This window comes from Callithrix jacchus, chromosome 6 (assembly GCF_049354715.1).
Source record: "Callithrix jacchus isolate 240 chromosome 6, calJac240_pri, whole genome shotgun sequence".
NCBI classification, from domain to species: Eukaryota; Metazoa; Chordata; class Mammalia; order Primates; family Cebidae; genus Callithrix; species Callithrix jacchus.
In genome coordinates this window covers 70738838-70755754 of record NC_133507.1, presented here as the reverse complement: position 1 = coordinate 70755754, position 16917 = coordinate 70738838, and the positions used below count along the sequence as shown (strand labels likewise).

Genomic DNA, 16917 nt, shown 5'->3' with positions numbered 1-16917 from the left:
TTGCTACATTTATTTCCTTTTAAATTGAAGTGTGTTAAATTGTAAACATGACATTATTTTAAATAGCTGAATGTACATCTCAAAGAGATACTTTCATGCTTAACCATGCTATTTCTACACCTAAAATATTGATGCAAATTCTTAATATCCTTAAACATTTAACCAAGCTCACATTTCTTCTATTTTTCAGTATGTTCACATTAGGACCCAAAAAGCCCATAGAATACATTTGATTGTGTCTTTTAATCTATCATTTCGGGGAACGATCCAAGATGGCTGATCGCTAACATCTCGGGATTGCAGCTCTCAGTGAAAGCACAGAGAACTAGAGGACGCCACACTTTCAGACAAACTGGTCGCTCACGGAGCAGAAGATCCCCAGTGGAGGAGTCACACGGGTCGCCAGCACGACTCTTGTGGCTGGCGCAGCAGTTTCGCCGGCACCTTGGCGCAACAGCTCTCGGAGCAGAGTAAACAGGGCTGGCTCCCCTTCTGACCGAGGTTTGGAGCCCCGGGAAGGCAGAGTCGCCTATTACAGACACAAGAAGGAAGCCAGACACGAGAATCCTGGGCAGAAAATCACCATCAATCTTAACGCCGCTGCTCTGGCCCTGGGAACTAACAGCTTGGACGTCCACTCAGAGACCTAATCTGATAGTTGGTAATTTCAAAGATGACAGGAGGATAAATTTACAATCATGGGAAGAAACCAGCGTAAAAAGGCTGAGAATACTCAAAATCAGAACGCCTCTCCCTCTAAAGATGATCACAGTTCCACATCAACAATGGAACAAGGCTTGATGGAGAACAAGCGCATCCTAATAACAGAATCACTCTTCAGGGAATGAATAATAAGAAACTTCTGTGAGTTAAAAGAACATGTTGTAGCCTAACGTAAAGAAACTAGGAACTTTGAAAAAAGGTTTGATGAAATCCTATTGAGAATAGACAACTTAGAGAGGAATATAAGTGAATTAATGGAACTGAAGAATATAATACAGGAACTCCGAGAAGTATGCACAGGTTTAAACACTCGAATTGTTCAAGCAGAATAAAGGATATCAGAGGTCAAAGTCCAACTTAATGAAATAAAACAAGAAGAGAAGATTAGAGAAAAAAGGATAAAAAGGAATGAGCAAAGTCTCCAAGAAATGTGAGACTATGTGAAAAGACCAAATTTATGTTTGATAGGTGTACCTGAATGCGATGGGGAGAATGAATCCAAGCTGGAAAATACCCTTCAGGATTATTCAGGAAAATTTTCCTAAACTAGCAAAGCAGGTCAATATTCAACCCCAGGTAATACAGAGAACACCACAAAGATAATCAAGAAGAGCAGCCCCAAGGCACATATCGTTAGATTCACCAAGGTTGAAACGAAGGAGAAAATACTAAGGGCAGCCAGAGAGAAAGGTCAGGTTACCCACAAAGGCAAGCCTATCAGACTTACAGCAGATCTCTCAGCAGATCTACAAGCCAGAAGAGAGTGGGGGCCAATATTCAACATCCTCAAAGAATAGAACCTTCAGCCCAGAATTTCATATCCAGCCAAACTAAGCTTCACAACTGAAGGAAAAATAAAATCTTTTATGAACAAGCAAGTACTCAGAGATTTTATTACCACCAGGCCTGCTTTACAAGAGCTTCTGAAAGAAGCATTACACACAGAAAGAAACAACCAGTATTAGCCTTTCTAAAAATATACCAAAAAATAAAGAGCACCAACATAAAGAAGAATTTACATCAACGAATGGATCAAACAGCCAGTTAACATCAAATGGCAGTAACCCTAAATTTAAATCGACTAAACCCCCCAATCAAAAGACACAGCCAAAACCCAACGGCATGTTACATCCAGACCTGTTTCACATGCAAGGATATACAAAGACTCAAAACAAAGGGATGGAGAAAGATTTATCAACCAAATGGAGTGCAAAAATAAATAAATAAATAAATAAAAAGCAGGAGTTGCAATTCTCACATCAGATAAAATAGATTTTAAAGCAACAAAGATGTGCTCGCTTCGGCAGCACGTATACTAAAATTGGAACGATACAGAGTAGATTAGCATGGCCCCTGCGCAAGGATGACACGCAAATTTGTGAAGCGTTCCATATTTTTTAACAATCCAAAAAGAGGGAATCCTTCCCAAATCATTTTATGAGACCAACATCATTCTGATACCAAAACCTGGCAGAGACCCAACAAGAAAAGAAAACTTCAGGCCAATATCCATGATGAACATAGATGCAAAAATCTTCAATAAAATATTGGCAAGCCGATTGCAACAGCAAATCAAAAAACTTATTCATCATGATCAAATAGGATTCATCCCAGGGATGCAAGGCTGGTTCAACATACGCAAGTCTATAAATGTAATTCACCACATAAACAGAACCAAAAACAAAAACCACATGATTATCTCAATTGACGCAGAGAAGGCATTTGACAAAATTCAACAGCCCTTTATGCTAAAAACCCTCAATAAGCTGGGTATCGATGGAACGTATCTCAAAGTAATAAAAGCTATTTATGACAAACCAACAGCCAATATCATACTGAATGGGCAAAAACTGGAAGCATTCCCTTTAAAATCTGGCACTAGACAAGGATGCCCTCTTTCACCACTCCTATTCAATATAGTACTGGAAGTTCTAGCCAGAGCAATCAGGCAAGAAAAAGAAATAAAGGGTATTCAAATAGGAAAGGTGGAAGCCAAATTGTCTCTATTTGCAGACGACATGATAGTATACCTAGAAGACCCCATAGCCTCAGCCCAAAAACTCCTGAAACTGATAAGCAACTTCAGCAAAGTCTCAGGATATAAAATCAATGTGCAAAAATCACAAGCATTCGTCTACACCAATAACAGACTTAAAGAAAGCCAAATCAAGAGCGAACTGCCATTCGCAATTGCTACAAAAAGAATAAAATACCTTGGAATACAACTCACAAGGAATGTAAGAGACCTCTTCAAGGAGAACTACAAACCACTGCTCAACGAAATCAGAGAGGACACAAACAGATGGAGAAACATTCCATGTTCATGGTTAGGAAGAATTAATATCGTGAAAATGGCTATACTGCCCAAAGTAATTTACAGAATCAACGCTATCCCCATCAAGCTACCATTGACTTTCTTCACAGAACTGGAAAAAACCACCATGAACTTCATATGGAACCAAAAGAGAGCCCGCATAGCCAAGTCAATTCTAAGCAAAAAGAGCACAGCGGGGGGCATCACACTACCGGATTTCAAACTATACTACAAGGCTACAGTAATGAAAACAGCATGGTACTGGTACCAAAACAGAGATATAGACCAATGGAACAAAACAGAGGCACCGGAGGCAACACAACATACATACAACTATACAATCTTTGATAAACCTGACAAAAACAAGCAATGGGGAAAGGATTCCATGTTTAACAAATGGTGTTGGGAAAACTGGCTAGCCATGTGCAGAAAGCAGAAACTGGACCCCTTCCTGACACCTTACACTAAAATTAACTCCAGATGGATTAAAGACTTAAACATAAGACCTGGCACGATCAAAACCCTAGAAGAAAATTTAGGCAAAACTATCCAGGACATAGGAGTAGGCAAGGACTTCATGAACAAAACACCAAAAGCATTGGCAACAAAAGCCAAAATAGACAAATGGGACCTAATGAAACTCCACAGCTTCTGCACGGCAAAAGAAACAGTCACTAGAGTGGATCGGCAACCAACAGAATGGGAAAAAATTTTTGCAGTTTACCCATCTGACAAAGGGCTGATATCCAGAATTTACAAAGAACTCAAACAGATTTACAGGAAAAAAACAAGCCCATTCAAAAGTGGGCAAAGGATATGAACAGATACTTTACGAAAGAAGACATATATGAGGCCAACAATCATATGAAAAAATGCTCATCGTCACTGATCATCAGAGAGATGCAAATCAAAACCACATTGAGATACCATCTCACGCCAGTTAGAATGGCGATCATTAAAAAATCTGGAGACAACAGATGCTGGAGAGGATGTGGAGAAAAAGGAACACTTTTACACTGTTGGTGGGAGTGTAAATTAGTTCAACCATTGTGGAAGACGGTGTGGCGATTCCTCAAGGCCTTAGAAATAGAAATTCCATTTGACCCAGCAATCCCATTACTGGGTATATATCCAAAAGACTATAAATCGTTCTACTATAAGGACACATGTACACGAATGTTCATTGCAGCACTGTTTACAATAGCAAAGACCTGGAATCAACCCAAATGCCCATTGATAATAGACTGGATTGGAAAAATGTGGCACATATACACCATGGAATGTTATGCAGCAATCAGAAATGATGAGTTTGTGTCGTTTGTAGGGACATGGATGAATCTGGAGAACATCATCCTCAGCAAACTGACACAAGAACAGAAAATGAAACACCGCATATTCTCACTCATAGGTGGGTGATGAAAAATGAGAACACATGGACACAGAAAGGGGAGTACTAAACACTGGGGTCTATTGGGGGGAAAAGGGGAGGGCCAGTGGGAGGGGGAGGTGGGGAGGGATAGCCTGGGGAGAAAAGCCAAATGTGGGTGAAGGGGAGAAGAAAAGAAAGCACACTGCCATGTGTGTACCTACGCAACTGTCTTGCATGCTCTGCTCATGTACCCCAAAACCTATAATCCAATAAAAAATTAAAAGAAAAAAAAAAATCAACAAAGATATAGTGGTAAAAGGATCAATTCAACAACAAGAGCTAACGATCCTAACACCCAGATACATAGAGACTTAGATTCAATGAGACAGAAAATTAATAAGGACATCAAGGACTCAAACTCAGATCTGGAACAAGTAAACTTAATAAATATTTATAGAGCTCTCCACTTCAAATACACAAAATATACATTCTTGTCAATACCACATCACACCTACTCATAGGTTTAAATGAAACATTGATTGGCCATTATTAATACCCATCTTTTTTTTCAGAATAAAGCAATTTCTGTTCACCCTCCCTCTTTCTCTTCCTCTTTCTTCCTCTCCTTTACTCATTTTTTTTTCTTTCCTTCTCTCAAAAAAAAAAAAGTCTATAATTTCTCTCCTCCTCTTTTTTTTTTTTCCTCACGATCTATTTGTTTAAAAAGAGCAACTGGGTAGTTTGTCATGTATAGTTTCCCATTATCTGAATTTTGTGTCCTCATGTAGTTTTTTTCATGTGTTCCTCTCATCCCTATTTTCTATAAATTGGCAGTTAAGTTTAGAAGCTCGTTCAGATTCTGTGTGTTTCTGCAAAGACAGTAGGTGGTGGTGAGTACTTCTCTCCGGAGGCGTATGGCATCATCCTGTCTCTGATGACCATTTCCAAGGTCCATCAGTTTTTTGGGGTTGCCCAGGCAGTCTCATCTAGAACAGTCCCCCATTAGCTCTGTTCTCCTTTAACTCAAAGAGTGAGTAAGGTGTTAGTAGGTGGAACAAGGCTGTTGCACACAGGAGGAGCTGTTGAAGACATCGCATCAGCTTGAGCAGGCCACGTTCTGCAAGAGCGAATCTAGTTTGATTTGACCTTTTTTCATGGAACAGAGGGGAGGAAAGAGCAGACAGAAAGAGTGTGCAGGGCATAGAGAGTGTGGGGCCTACTGTACCAGTCAGGAATGGGGACCTGGTGGGACTGGGGGTGGAGATGGGCCTTGCTGACATGAAGTGGCCATTGTGACTTGGCATCGGGGGCAGAGTAGAGGAGGAGGAGCCAGAAACTAGGTGCAGTGTTGCTCTTGGGAAGGGTAAGAAAGGCGGACGGTATGCAGCAGGCTTTGCAGGGACAGAGCTGGTTTTAGTTTTCAGCAGTTGAGATTATGATGTAGCCATCTGTCCCTGGCAGACAGATTCCAGGGGTAGGCAGGGTTGGCAGGCTGGAGGAGAAGCTGGCAGCTGAAGATCTGGCATTACTGATGGAGAGGTGTCTGGCATGACTTGGTGAGGAAGCTTGTGTCACTAGAGGACAGATAGCACTGGGCTTCCAGGGCATGGAGGAGGGCTTCAGGGAAGGACTTTATGGACCAAACTGTTGCCAAGAGGTGAAGGGAAATGAGGATTAAGAGGAAACCTTTGGATTTTCAGTAAGGGAGAAGGGTCCTGGATCCTTAGGAGACTCCGTCTGTTTGGTTGAAAAGAGTGAAAGAGGAAGGAGCCAGCATCCTGGGATGGGAAGTGGAAGGCCTTAAAGGGCGGGCAGGTTTTTTTTGTTTATTGTTTTTTTTTTTGTAGCACAGCAGATTGGGATATTGTTGGAAACATCATTGAGATAGTGAGGAGAGAGATCCATAAAGAAGAAATTGGGAATGCGAGGAGGAAAGGATGGGGCCTGAGTGAGGGGCAGGTTGCCTTCTATTTGTTCCCGTGGAATCTGTTCACACCACCCAGTTAGCTGTCTTACCTTTCATTTATATGTCCCCTCCCTTTGCTGAGAGCTTCTCAAGGGAAGCACCTTGCATTGTTCCCCACAGAATCCCGCCTGTCAGATGTGGTGCCAGTGCTAAGGTGTAGCTGTGAATGAATGAAGGAGAACTCATGCTCCACTGGTTAAGATCTCGGGCTCTCCTGTCTGGCAGACTTCAGTTCGAATCTCTGCTCTGTCATCTACTAGCCGTTTGGTCTTGGACAGGTTGCTTTACCTGTTCAGGCTTCTGTTTCTTCATATAAGCATATGGGGGTCATAATACTAGGGTTGTGCAGGTAAATAAGAATTCATTTAAGTTTCTGCATCTGGCATAGAGTAAGAACTTGATACCTGGAAGAACTGGAAATGAACAGAATCATGAATGCAGATTGTCTTAGAAGAGGGTGCTTGGTCTTAAGAACAGGGAGGCAGGGAGGAACGATGAGCAGAGTATGCAGGAGCATAAGTGGGGAGCAGTGGCATGGGGAGTTGTCTCAGAGGTGAGATGCCCTGTGCTCACCTGGGAGCACTGGAAACCTTAGTTCCAAGAGGTATGTGGTCATCACTCTCCAGCCATGATACTTAGTGTGTCTTTGTGGTGGACACAGTTGGCCTGGCCACAGAGCTCAGCCAGCTGGGAGACTTAGGAGGACTTAGCCTGTGGTTGGGAGAGTGCTTTTGACTGACAATATCTGGGCCAGATTGAACCCTGGGATCAGCCTATGGGTAGGACCTAGGGAGGCCTTGGGGGCTCTGGAGCACTAGAGAGACACTGACAGCAGTTTCCATGGGGACAAGGGAATATGAGAGGCTCTCACTGGAGGGGTGTCCTAGGCTCAAGATCTGGGATGTGGAAGGTGTCCAGGGGTGACAAGGTATGTGCTTATTGGAAAATTCCAGGCCATTACAAGACATTGGACAGGACTCGGGGCAATGTGGCCTTAAACATCATGCCCTCCTCTGTACTATAAAAACTGATTCCTTAGCCTCCACCTGCCTTGATTTCCTCCTGTCTGTATGGTTTACAACCTGCCTGAGAAGCAGGCATGCATCTGGATAGATGAATGCAGTTTAAATAATGTATGCTTTTAATCATCTAGATTAGCAACTACTAGGATGTTTTTTAAAACATGTATATGATGTCTGTCTTTTCCTCCCTGCTTTTCCCCAGTGAAACAGCAGCTCAAAGTTGTCAGGATGATAGAAATGAAAATAATTTACCTTGGATAGAAGTCACTGCTATTGGAATAAGCAGTTCTATGTGTCATTTAGAAACTGGTTGGCTCAGACAAAGGCATGGGGTCCACAGGAGGACAAAATGAGTCCTACACACATGGAGGGCAAATGGGCAGGAAAATGGGCAGGATGATACCTTCACAAAAGGGAAATGGTCAGGGAAATGGGTGCTGTTGGTTGGATGTCCACCATGTGCCAGCCACAGCAAGCCCACTTATATGCCTTAGCCTTCTTCTCACCACAAGGTCTTGTGTGCCATCCAAGCCTAGAATTCTCGGCATTCCTGATCATGAGCTGCCACCTAGCATGGCCTGGCTTTTCTCTCCTTCCCAGTGTGAGGTCTTGTCCTTTGTCTACCTGTAGTAGTGGTGATCCTGAGGAAACCTGAAGGCCAGGCTCAGAGATGGTTCTGTACTCTGTGTCTATTCATCCATGTATCCCTGAAACACATTTGAGTGTTCACTAAGTGCTAGGCACTTTGCTAGACGTTGTGACTCGGGCGAGACCCTTAGCCTCACAGAGTTTACATCTTTGTGAGAGTCATAAATCAATGACTAAATGATGGGTGGTGGATTGAGAGTGGGTCTGCAGTGGGGTGGAACAGGCTCTTCTGCTATGAGCCCTTGTGTTTCTTCCCCTAGGAACGGGCATGCTCTCCTAGCATTCATGTTCTCGCGTCAGGAGGGCAAGTTGAACCGCCAGCAGACCATGGAGCTTGGCCACCACATCCTGAAGGCACATATTTTCAAGGTGAGATGCACACCAGTTTGGGGAAGGGTTTCTTTGTTGTTATTTTGAGGTTTTGCTTTGGAGATTTTAGATGGCTGTCAGTCATCTGAGAAACTTTTACGCACCTCAGCCCAAATGCAACCTCTTCCCACTTCCTCTCCAAAAGCAACCGCTGTTCAGACTCAGCCTGGGCATTTCCTTGCATTTTGCTATAGTTGATTGCTCAAGTGTGTATCTGAGTGCTGTGGTTAAGTTTTACTTCTTCCTACCGTTAAATCTCTTTTAAGTTTCTTTTTTATTTAAAGGCTCTACTTTGTTGATTACTTTTTGTTTCCTTATCACTGATTTGTTTGAGAACCTGAGTTCCCTTGACCTGGGTGATTTTGTACCATGTGGACTTTCTGACTGTGCGCTTGTTTTTCATGGTGCAGTTTAACATGTTCCTCTTTTCCCTGGATTTTCTATCATTTAGTAGTTGTATGTAGAGGCTTAATCACTTCAGTTGTTTTTTACGCCTTTCAGGGTGTCAAGATTGCAGTTCTGAGAGTTTCTTGGCCAGACACAGTGGCTCACACATGTAATCCCAACACTTTTGGAGGCTTAGGCGGGTGGATTACGAGGTCAAGAAATCAAGACCATCCTGACCAACATGGTGAAACCCCGTCTCTACTAAAAATATAAAAATTAGCTGGGTGTCATGCATACCTGTATCCCAGCTACTGGAGAGGCTGAGGCAGGAGAATCTCTTGAACCTGCGAGGCGAAGGTTACAGTGAGCTGAGATCACGCCACTGCACTCCAGCCTGGTGAAAGAGCGAGACTCTGTCTCAAAAAAAAAAAAAAAAGTGTCTTACATCAGGAGGCACAGCATTTGTGCTTGCTTCTCATTTTGTGTTGCCATCAGTCATTGCTGGTCACTGCCTGGACTCATTCATTTGGTGTTACACCTGGTGATGTGGTTATTTTTTTTTTTTTTGACATGGAGTTGGCCAAGTTGGAGTTCAGTGACACAATCTCGGTTCACTGCAACCTCTGTCTTCCCAGAGGGAAGCAGTTCTCCTGCCTCAGCCTCCCCAGTAGCTGGGATTACGGGTGTGTGCAACAGAGTAAACTGGCTAATTTTTGTATTTTTAATAGAGACAGGGTTTCACCATGTTGGCCTAGCTGGTTTTGAACTCTTGACCTCAGGTAATCTGCCCACCTTTGCCTCCCAAAGTGCTGGGATTACAGGTGTAACCCACCATTCCTGGACTTTTTTTTTTAATGAAGTTTTGCTCTGTTTGCCTAGGCTGGAGGGCAGTGGTGCGATAATAGCTCACTGGGCTCAAGGAATCCTCCCACCTCATTCTCTCAAGTAACTGGGACTACAGGCACCCACCACCATGTGACGCTCAGATGGTGATACTCTGTCATTTATTCTTCCTCTAATTTACTTCCATAAAGAGAAACTCTCTAGCTGGGTTCAGTGCTTCACACCTGTGATCTTAGAACTTTGGAAGGCCAAGACAGGTGGATCACTTGAGGCTAGGAGTTCGAGACCAGTCTGGAAAACATGGTGAAACCGTGTCTCTACTAAAATTAGAAAAATTAGCTGGGAGTGGTGGCATGTATCTGTAATTCCAGCTACTTGAGAGACTGAGGCACAAGAATCGCTTGAGCCTGGGAGGTGGAGGTTGAAGTGAGCCGAGATTGCACTACTGCACTCCAGCCTAGGTGACACAGGGAGACTCTGACTCAAGGACAAAAAAAAAAAAAAAGAGAAACTCTGATCTGCCATCTTTCTCCCCAGGCAGTTAACCTAGCAAAGGCAGGCTGATTCCTTTACCTTGGTTTCAGGTAGTGAAAGCTCACATGTCCAGGCGTTCTTTATGTGAGACCCCATGCATTCTGCTGGTATCTGCACCCTCTGTGGCAGACGTTTTCAGAGTGTCCCTGCAGGTGAGAAGGAGACACTCAGGCACATCTGTCTCTGATTGTTTCCAGGGCCTCACTAAGAAGACAGGAATTTCTTCAAGCCATCTCCAAGCCCTGTGGATCGGCTACAGCACCGAGGGGCTGTCTGCCGCCCTGGCCTCTCTCAGGAATCTCTATACTCCCAATGTGAAGGTGAGCAACCCTCCTGCACAGAGAGGCGGGGACCCAGCCCTGGCCACCTGCTGGCTGTTCCTCCAACAGCCCTGCTTCCCTCTTCCCTGGGTGGTGGTGAGAGGACACAGAGGAGCTTCTAATGATGTGCTTCCCTGATGACACAGGCTTGGGTGCTCTATTATTTGTTCTTACAGAAGTTTAGCTTTTCTGTGGCAGGAAGATGTAGGTGGTCAGGGCTGCTCTGTGCACATATGGTGATTGTTTCTCAGTGGATGTGATAAGGAAACCAGTTTACAATGGAAATCAAAGATCAGAGAGATTTCTAGGGAAAATGGATTTTTTTTAAGTGTCCTGGGTTACTAACCTGGACCATCTCTTTCGAATTCATGGGAAATTAAGCATTGACAAGTGATGCATAGAGATGAGTACATGGAAAAACAATGATCACAGTTTCATGTATGCATATTTCTGCCTATGGAAAGGGTATCAGCGTGGCCTTCTGTGGAGCCAAGAGCTTCTTCACTTTTTGGTCACTCAGGTTTTTAAGGTAGATTTTTCTTCCTGATTTCATGTAGCTTGGGAATCTAAAGCACACAGAGGCCAAGTAGCCTGCTAAGGCCCCAAAGACAGTGTCCAAGCCTTTCAGCCCCAGGCCCTGATGTGCCTGCTGCCTGTGGAAGCTCTGAGGCAGTTTAGTGAGCCCAGGTCTTCCTCCTGAACCACTCACATTGTTTCATCTTTCATTTCAGCTAAGAGTATATCTTTTGGCTTATCCATAACTAATAAAATTCTATAATCATAAGGAAGAAAGACAAGAATAAAAATGGCAATATCTGTTTTCATACTTTAGTGAATTTCTGGACATAGAAGTTATTTTAATATGGAGATAAGTAAATGGGAAACATCTGTTGAGTACAAGCTTTTAAGAAAGTAAATTTAAACTTGCAGCATAATAATGAAATGGGCGTGGCCCTTCTGGTTATAAGCTTTCCTCTTCAACATATGTGCAATTTTAAGAGTTAATCATTTTTACTTTGTTTTGTAAAACTCCAGTGTCACCTTCATCTACACCATCCCCCAAATTATTTCTATAATGTGGTTATAGAATCTCAAGTCTTTTCGTTATCCTTCTGTTTCTTTTATCTTTCAAGTGGGGGAGAAAGGTTTTCACAGGATCTTGAACAAATTACAGTAATTTTAAATTATGCATGCAATTAAGGAACTTTTTTTAGAGCGTATTAAATGTTGTCATACAGGGATGAATGTCATTTTGAACAATAATTGCAGTTTGCCACTTTGGTAAATTAAAGTGACTTGTTCTGGGATGATTACTTGATGTATTTTACTTCCAGTGGCATGCCAGCTGTCTCTAACCATGTCATCTCCTATGGCCAGGCTGGGATGGGCCAGCCTGGGCCCTGCTGGCCCACTGGGGTCCCATCTAGTCAGTGGTTTTGTTGTACCATCTTATAGGACTGGTGGCCAGCCACAGGCTTTGGCCTCAGGAGGATTTGGGTTGCAAATCTTTGCTCAGCTGACAACAGAAAGGAGAGGAGAACAGGAGCTAGGCGTGGACTTTGGCCTAACTTCCCTTGGCCGGAGATCTAGTCATATCCTGCATCACAGTCAAGCAGGACATGTTTAAAAACAATTGTGCTTGTGTGAGCCTCCAGTGTACTTAGTGGGAATGCTGGCGCTGCCCCATGACCACCCTGGACAAGCCTTTTCTAGTCCTCATGATCATTTGCCTTGCATAACCCCCAGCTCCCTTCCTGTTTTCCTGTTTTCATTAAATCCAGAAGTATAGAGATACCACCACTTCCAAGTGTTGTCCAAGGAGGGCTTCTGTGATCATGGTCAGAAAATTTCCATATCGTTGGTGGAAAATCTATAGGATTAATCATTTAAACAGGTTCCTTCAGTGCAATGCAGTCTCAGCCAGGGCCGCTGCCTCTGCCACCTGGCTGCTCTGTGACTGTCATTAGCTTTGTGCTTAGTGCTCAGCTCTGTCTTACTCCCTCTGAGCCTTGGCGTTCTCACCTATAAAGTGGAGACACAAAAGAGCCTGTCTCTCGAGTAATGAGAAACCTACCCGAGATGTTAAAGTTACTGGGAACATAATTGGTATTAATGATGTTTACATGAGTTGTTATGGTGCTCTGCCTCATCTCTGGAAACAGTGGCTCTGCTGTAGGCACTTGGGAACTTCTGGATGTACCAGTTGGTGCTTGTTAACAGGAGCTTCCTACCTTGAGGATGTGATGGTTGCAGGTGACTTTCCTCTGTGAGGTGTCCCTGCTGCTCTGTGCTGGTGAACAGCCTAGGGTGGGCATGCAGGGCGACGTCGACAGGAGGGCAGATCTCCATCCTGTGCCTTCCAGAGGTCAGGGACCTGAGTTCTTGCCCTTTCTGAAGACTCTATGAAAGTTTGATTACAATAATATCAATTAACATTTATTTAGCATGTACAGGATGCTGAGTGCTGTGCTAAATGCTTAATGTGCATGTATATATACACACACACACTTTTTTTTAACACATGATTTTTAATCTTTGCAACCACCAAGTGAAGTGAGACTTTTATTGTGAATTTTTCAGATGAGAAAACTAAGGTTTAGGGCAGTTGATATTTGCTCAAAATCACAAAGTTGGAAGGGCACCTGATACTCAGCAAGCCTGTGCTCTGCAGGTGCCTTTATCACTCGATGTGTTTACAGCCCTAGCTGCCAGCTGGAATCACCTGGGAGCTCTGGGCACCACAGCCCCAGCCTCAGTTAAGTCAAAATCTCCAAAGGTGGGGCCAGGGCATTGGAGACTTTCAAGCTGCCAGGTGGTTTGATGTGCATCCGGGTTAAGAACCATAAGTTAAAGAAAGATGATGGAGAGTTAAGTGGTAGAAATACCTACAGCATTACACTAACAAGGGAAACTGTTTTTCCCAAAAGCAGATTAAGTGTGACATCTTTAGAAAAGCTCCACCCTGAGCACATGCCTTCCAGGTAAACTCTTGTAGAAGATTCATCATGGCACTGCAAGTATACCTTCCACCATTATTAGCAAAGAGTACCTGTTAGATAGAATGGGGTGGCAAGCTTGCTGTTTTCTTAGGTGGCACCTAAAGCACAGAGAGGTGAAAATTACACAGTAGTTTAGTTTGGGGGCTGGTTGAGAACTCATACTATTAATACTTCATCTTTTAGGCTCATGGATCTCAAGAAGGTATGGGGTTGATGGGGGAGGAAAGAATGTAACTGGCTGGCAGTATCATCCAGGGAATTTACAAGTGATCCTGCCCATCCTGTGGTTAGCAGAATCTGATGTACCCATTGGTGGCATTGCATGTGTTTCTAAATGGGTGTATCTTCTCTACTCCTCTTGCTGAGGACTGGTTTCATCAGCCTTAATAAAATCCTCATGTATTTCTTCAGCATAATCTTATTCTGTCCACAGTTATCCAAAGGGGTTTTTTAAACACTTTTATTTATTATTTAATTTATTTTTTTGAGATGGAGTTTCACTCTTGTTGCCCAGGCTGGAGTCCAGTGGCACCGTCTCGGCTCACTGCAACCTTCCCCTCCTGAGTTCAAGTGATTCTCTTGCCTCAGCCTCCCGAATAGCTGGGATTATAGGCGTGTGCCACCACAACCAGCTAATTTTTGTATTTTTAGTAGAGACTGTGTTTCACTATATAGGCCAGACTGGTCTTGAACTCCTGACCTCAGGTGATACACCTACCTCAGCCTCCCAAAGTGTTGGGATTACAGGCATGAGCCACTGCGCCTGGCCACACTTTTGTTAATGCTGTAGTGTAATACAATCTTAAAATGCTTTTGAGTTAGATTTGAGTTTGGTGGCATTTTTAAAAGCAAGCCTGTATAGATCTGTAGAGCAGGCTCGGTGGGGATTAATGAGGTCATTTGCCTGGAGTTGCCCATGAAATAGCAGTGTTAGGACGAGACGGTCTTTCTGATCTCATCCATTCCTCCGTGAGTGCAGGTTGACAATGGGACCCCAGGGGTTGGTGCTCACCCTGGTCTGGCTGAGCAGTGGTGTCTGTGATGGGGTAAACAGCAGGGTGGTCAGGTGTTCGGCTGGCTCCTCGGGGCCTCCTTGTCACTTGCACATGGCCTGTTCTTCCTTAAATGTAAGTGGCAGTCCCAGCATTGTGAAGAAGTTGGTATGTGGGCCATCCTTGTCTGTGGTGGGGCTCTGTTTGCCTTTCTTCTCTGGGAACTTCTGTATTGTAGAATCATTGTCTGGTGCAGTGGACTAAGCAGTAAAGCAGTGTGCTGAGGGATGGCAAGGGCTTGGGTGCATGTATGTAGAGGTAGGAGACTCTCTCCCCCTTGTGCTGGCACTGGAGCAGAGCCCTGCAAGAAGCGATCCTTTGGCATCTATATGTATGGAATGAGCATTCCAGTCAGGGAACTGTAAGGGGTAGAGACCATGAGGCCGTCCCTGCTTGGCATTGTCACAGCACATGCTGGGTCCAGGGTGGCTGCAGTGAGGGAAGGATTCTGCAAGAAGATCAGAGAGGAAGCTGGAGGCCTGGATCACATAAGGTTCAACCTTCAGTAGCCAAGACTTCTTCAAATTTGACACCTGCGGTTCTAACCTGTCGCATGCAATTGTGAGTTTTGGTTTCACTACCTGGTAGTATAATTTTCCAGACCCATCTATTTTTAAATATTCTGTCAGCTACTCTTGTGGACACGTATCACTGATATACCCTGAATTTTTTATGCCTTGTTATCTCTCTGTATCTTTTAATGATCCCCATGTGTCTCTAGTCAATAAATGACAGTCTTTGTGGCTTTCACATTGAGTGGACAGCGGGAAGACCTGCCAGGCTTTGGCAGGGGCAGTGATTGATGTGGGTCAGGACCATTAAAGTGAGCCGTTGGAAGAAATGCACTGGACATTTTAATAGCTGTTAGAGGAGCATCATTTTTATCTAATGACCTGGAGATCTGAAAGAAAAGATATTAGTATACCTAAAATTTGCATATGTTCAGTGATTTTTATTTTAAAATTTATAGATAAAAAGCTTTCCCATACCTAGATCCAAGGAGATTACTGAGTGGGGGATATAGTAATTAGTGGAAGCAGCACATTGTTTTCTGGCAGTGTTGTGCTACTGACAATCCTGAGGCATGTTGACGTTTCTGTATTGCTTCTTTTAGGAACATATCCTTGTGAATAAATAAGTATTTGTATTTACTTTTGGCCTTATCTCACTATTAATTATTTAACACCATGACTACTATTTTCTTCTTTTTAAATTTTTATAGAGACAGGGTCTTGCCGTGTTGCCACGGTTGGTCTCAAACTCCTGGACTCACGCAGTCCTCCCTCCTCAGAAAATGCTGGGATTACAGTTATGAGCCCCTGCACCCAGACACAATTATTACTTCATTGCCAGGAAAATGAATTTCCTATTTTTGTTTAGGTTAAACTGACTTTTCAAAATGTGGTTCCCCAAACCAAGAGTGTCCATCTCAACAGGGAACTTATTAAAAATGTACCATCCAAATACACTGAATCAGAAATCAGGGGCTGGGACCCGAATTCGCAGTCGTTTAGGGTTTTTTTTGTTTTTTTGTTTTGAGACGGAGTCTCACTCTCTCCCCCAGGCTGGAGTGCAATTATGTGATCTCGGCTTACTGCAACCTCCGCCTCCCGCATTCAAGGGATTGTCCTGTGTCAGCCTCCCAAATAGCTGGTATTACAGGTGCCCACCACCACAGCTGGCTAATTTTTGTATTTTTAGTAGAGATGGGTTTTCACCTTGTTGTCTAGGCTAGTCTCAAACTCCTAACCTCAGGTGATCCGCCCGCTTCTGCCTCCCAAAGTGCTGGGATTACAGACATGAGCCACCGTGCATGGTCATTTGTTTAGTTTTTTATTTTTAATTGCAGTTAAGAAACACAAAAGGAAATTTACCATCTTAACCATTTTTAAGTCTGCAATTCAGTAGTGTTAATAGTATTCCAACTGTTGTGCAATAGATCTCCAGTACTTTTCATATTGCAAAATTAAAACTCTGTATCCCTTAAGTGACAACTCTCATTTCCCCCTGTGACCAGGTCTAAAAACCTTCATTCTGCTGTCTGTACGAGTTTGACTATGGCATACACCTCATAAGTGGTATCACACAGCATTTGTTCTTTTGTGTCTGACTTGTTTCACCTATTTAACTTCCCCCAAGGTTTACCTGTGTTGTCACATATGGCAAGATTTTCTCCTTTATAAGTCTGAATGGAAATCCATTGTATGTTCACGTACCACAGTTTCTTCATCCACTGATGAACATTGAGGTTGTGTCTACCTCTTGGCTATTGTGAATAATGCTGCAATTAACATGAATGTGCAAATATGTCTTTGAGACCCTGCTTTCAGTTCTTTTCTATATATACCCAGAAGTGGGATGGCTGGATCAC

At 43.4% G+C, this 16917-nt stretch overlaps 1 protein-coding gene and 1 non-coding gene across 43 annotated transcripts in view; both read left to right on the top strand.

Annotated features, from left to right (window-relative positions):
* TANC1 (tetratricopeptide repeat, ankyrin repeat and coiled-coil containing 1) overlaps window positions 1–16917 on the top strand; it is a 257115-nt gene that overhangs the window by 202674 nt on the left and 37524 nt on the right. For all 42 annotated transcript variants that reach the window (XM_078327639.1, XM_078327636.1, XM_035304791.3 and 39 more), the window contains 2 exons: window positions 8303–8411; window positions 10373–10495. In XM_078327639.1, the coding sequence (XP_078183765.1) occupies window positions 8303–8411; window positions 10373–10495 (232 nt within the window). The remainder of the gene's footprint in view (window positions 1–8302; window positions 8412–10372; window positions 10496–16917) is intronic.
* Window positions 2015–2121, top strand: LOC118154859 (U6 spliceosomal RNA). The gene has a single exon (XR_004745111.1). It is a non-coding gene; the product is annotated as a U6 spliceosomal RNA (small nuclear RNA).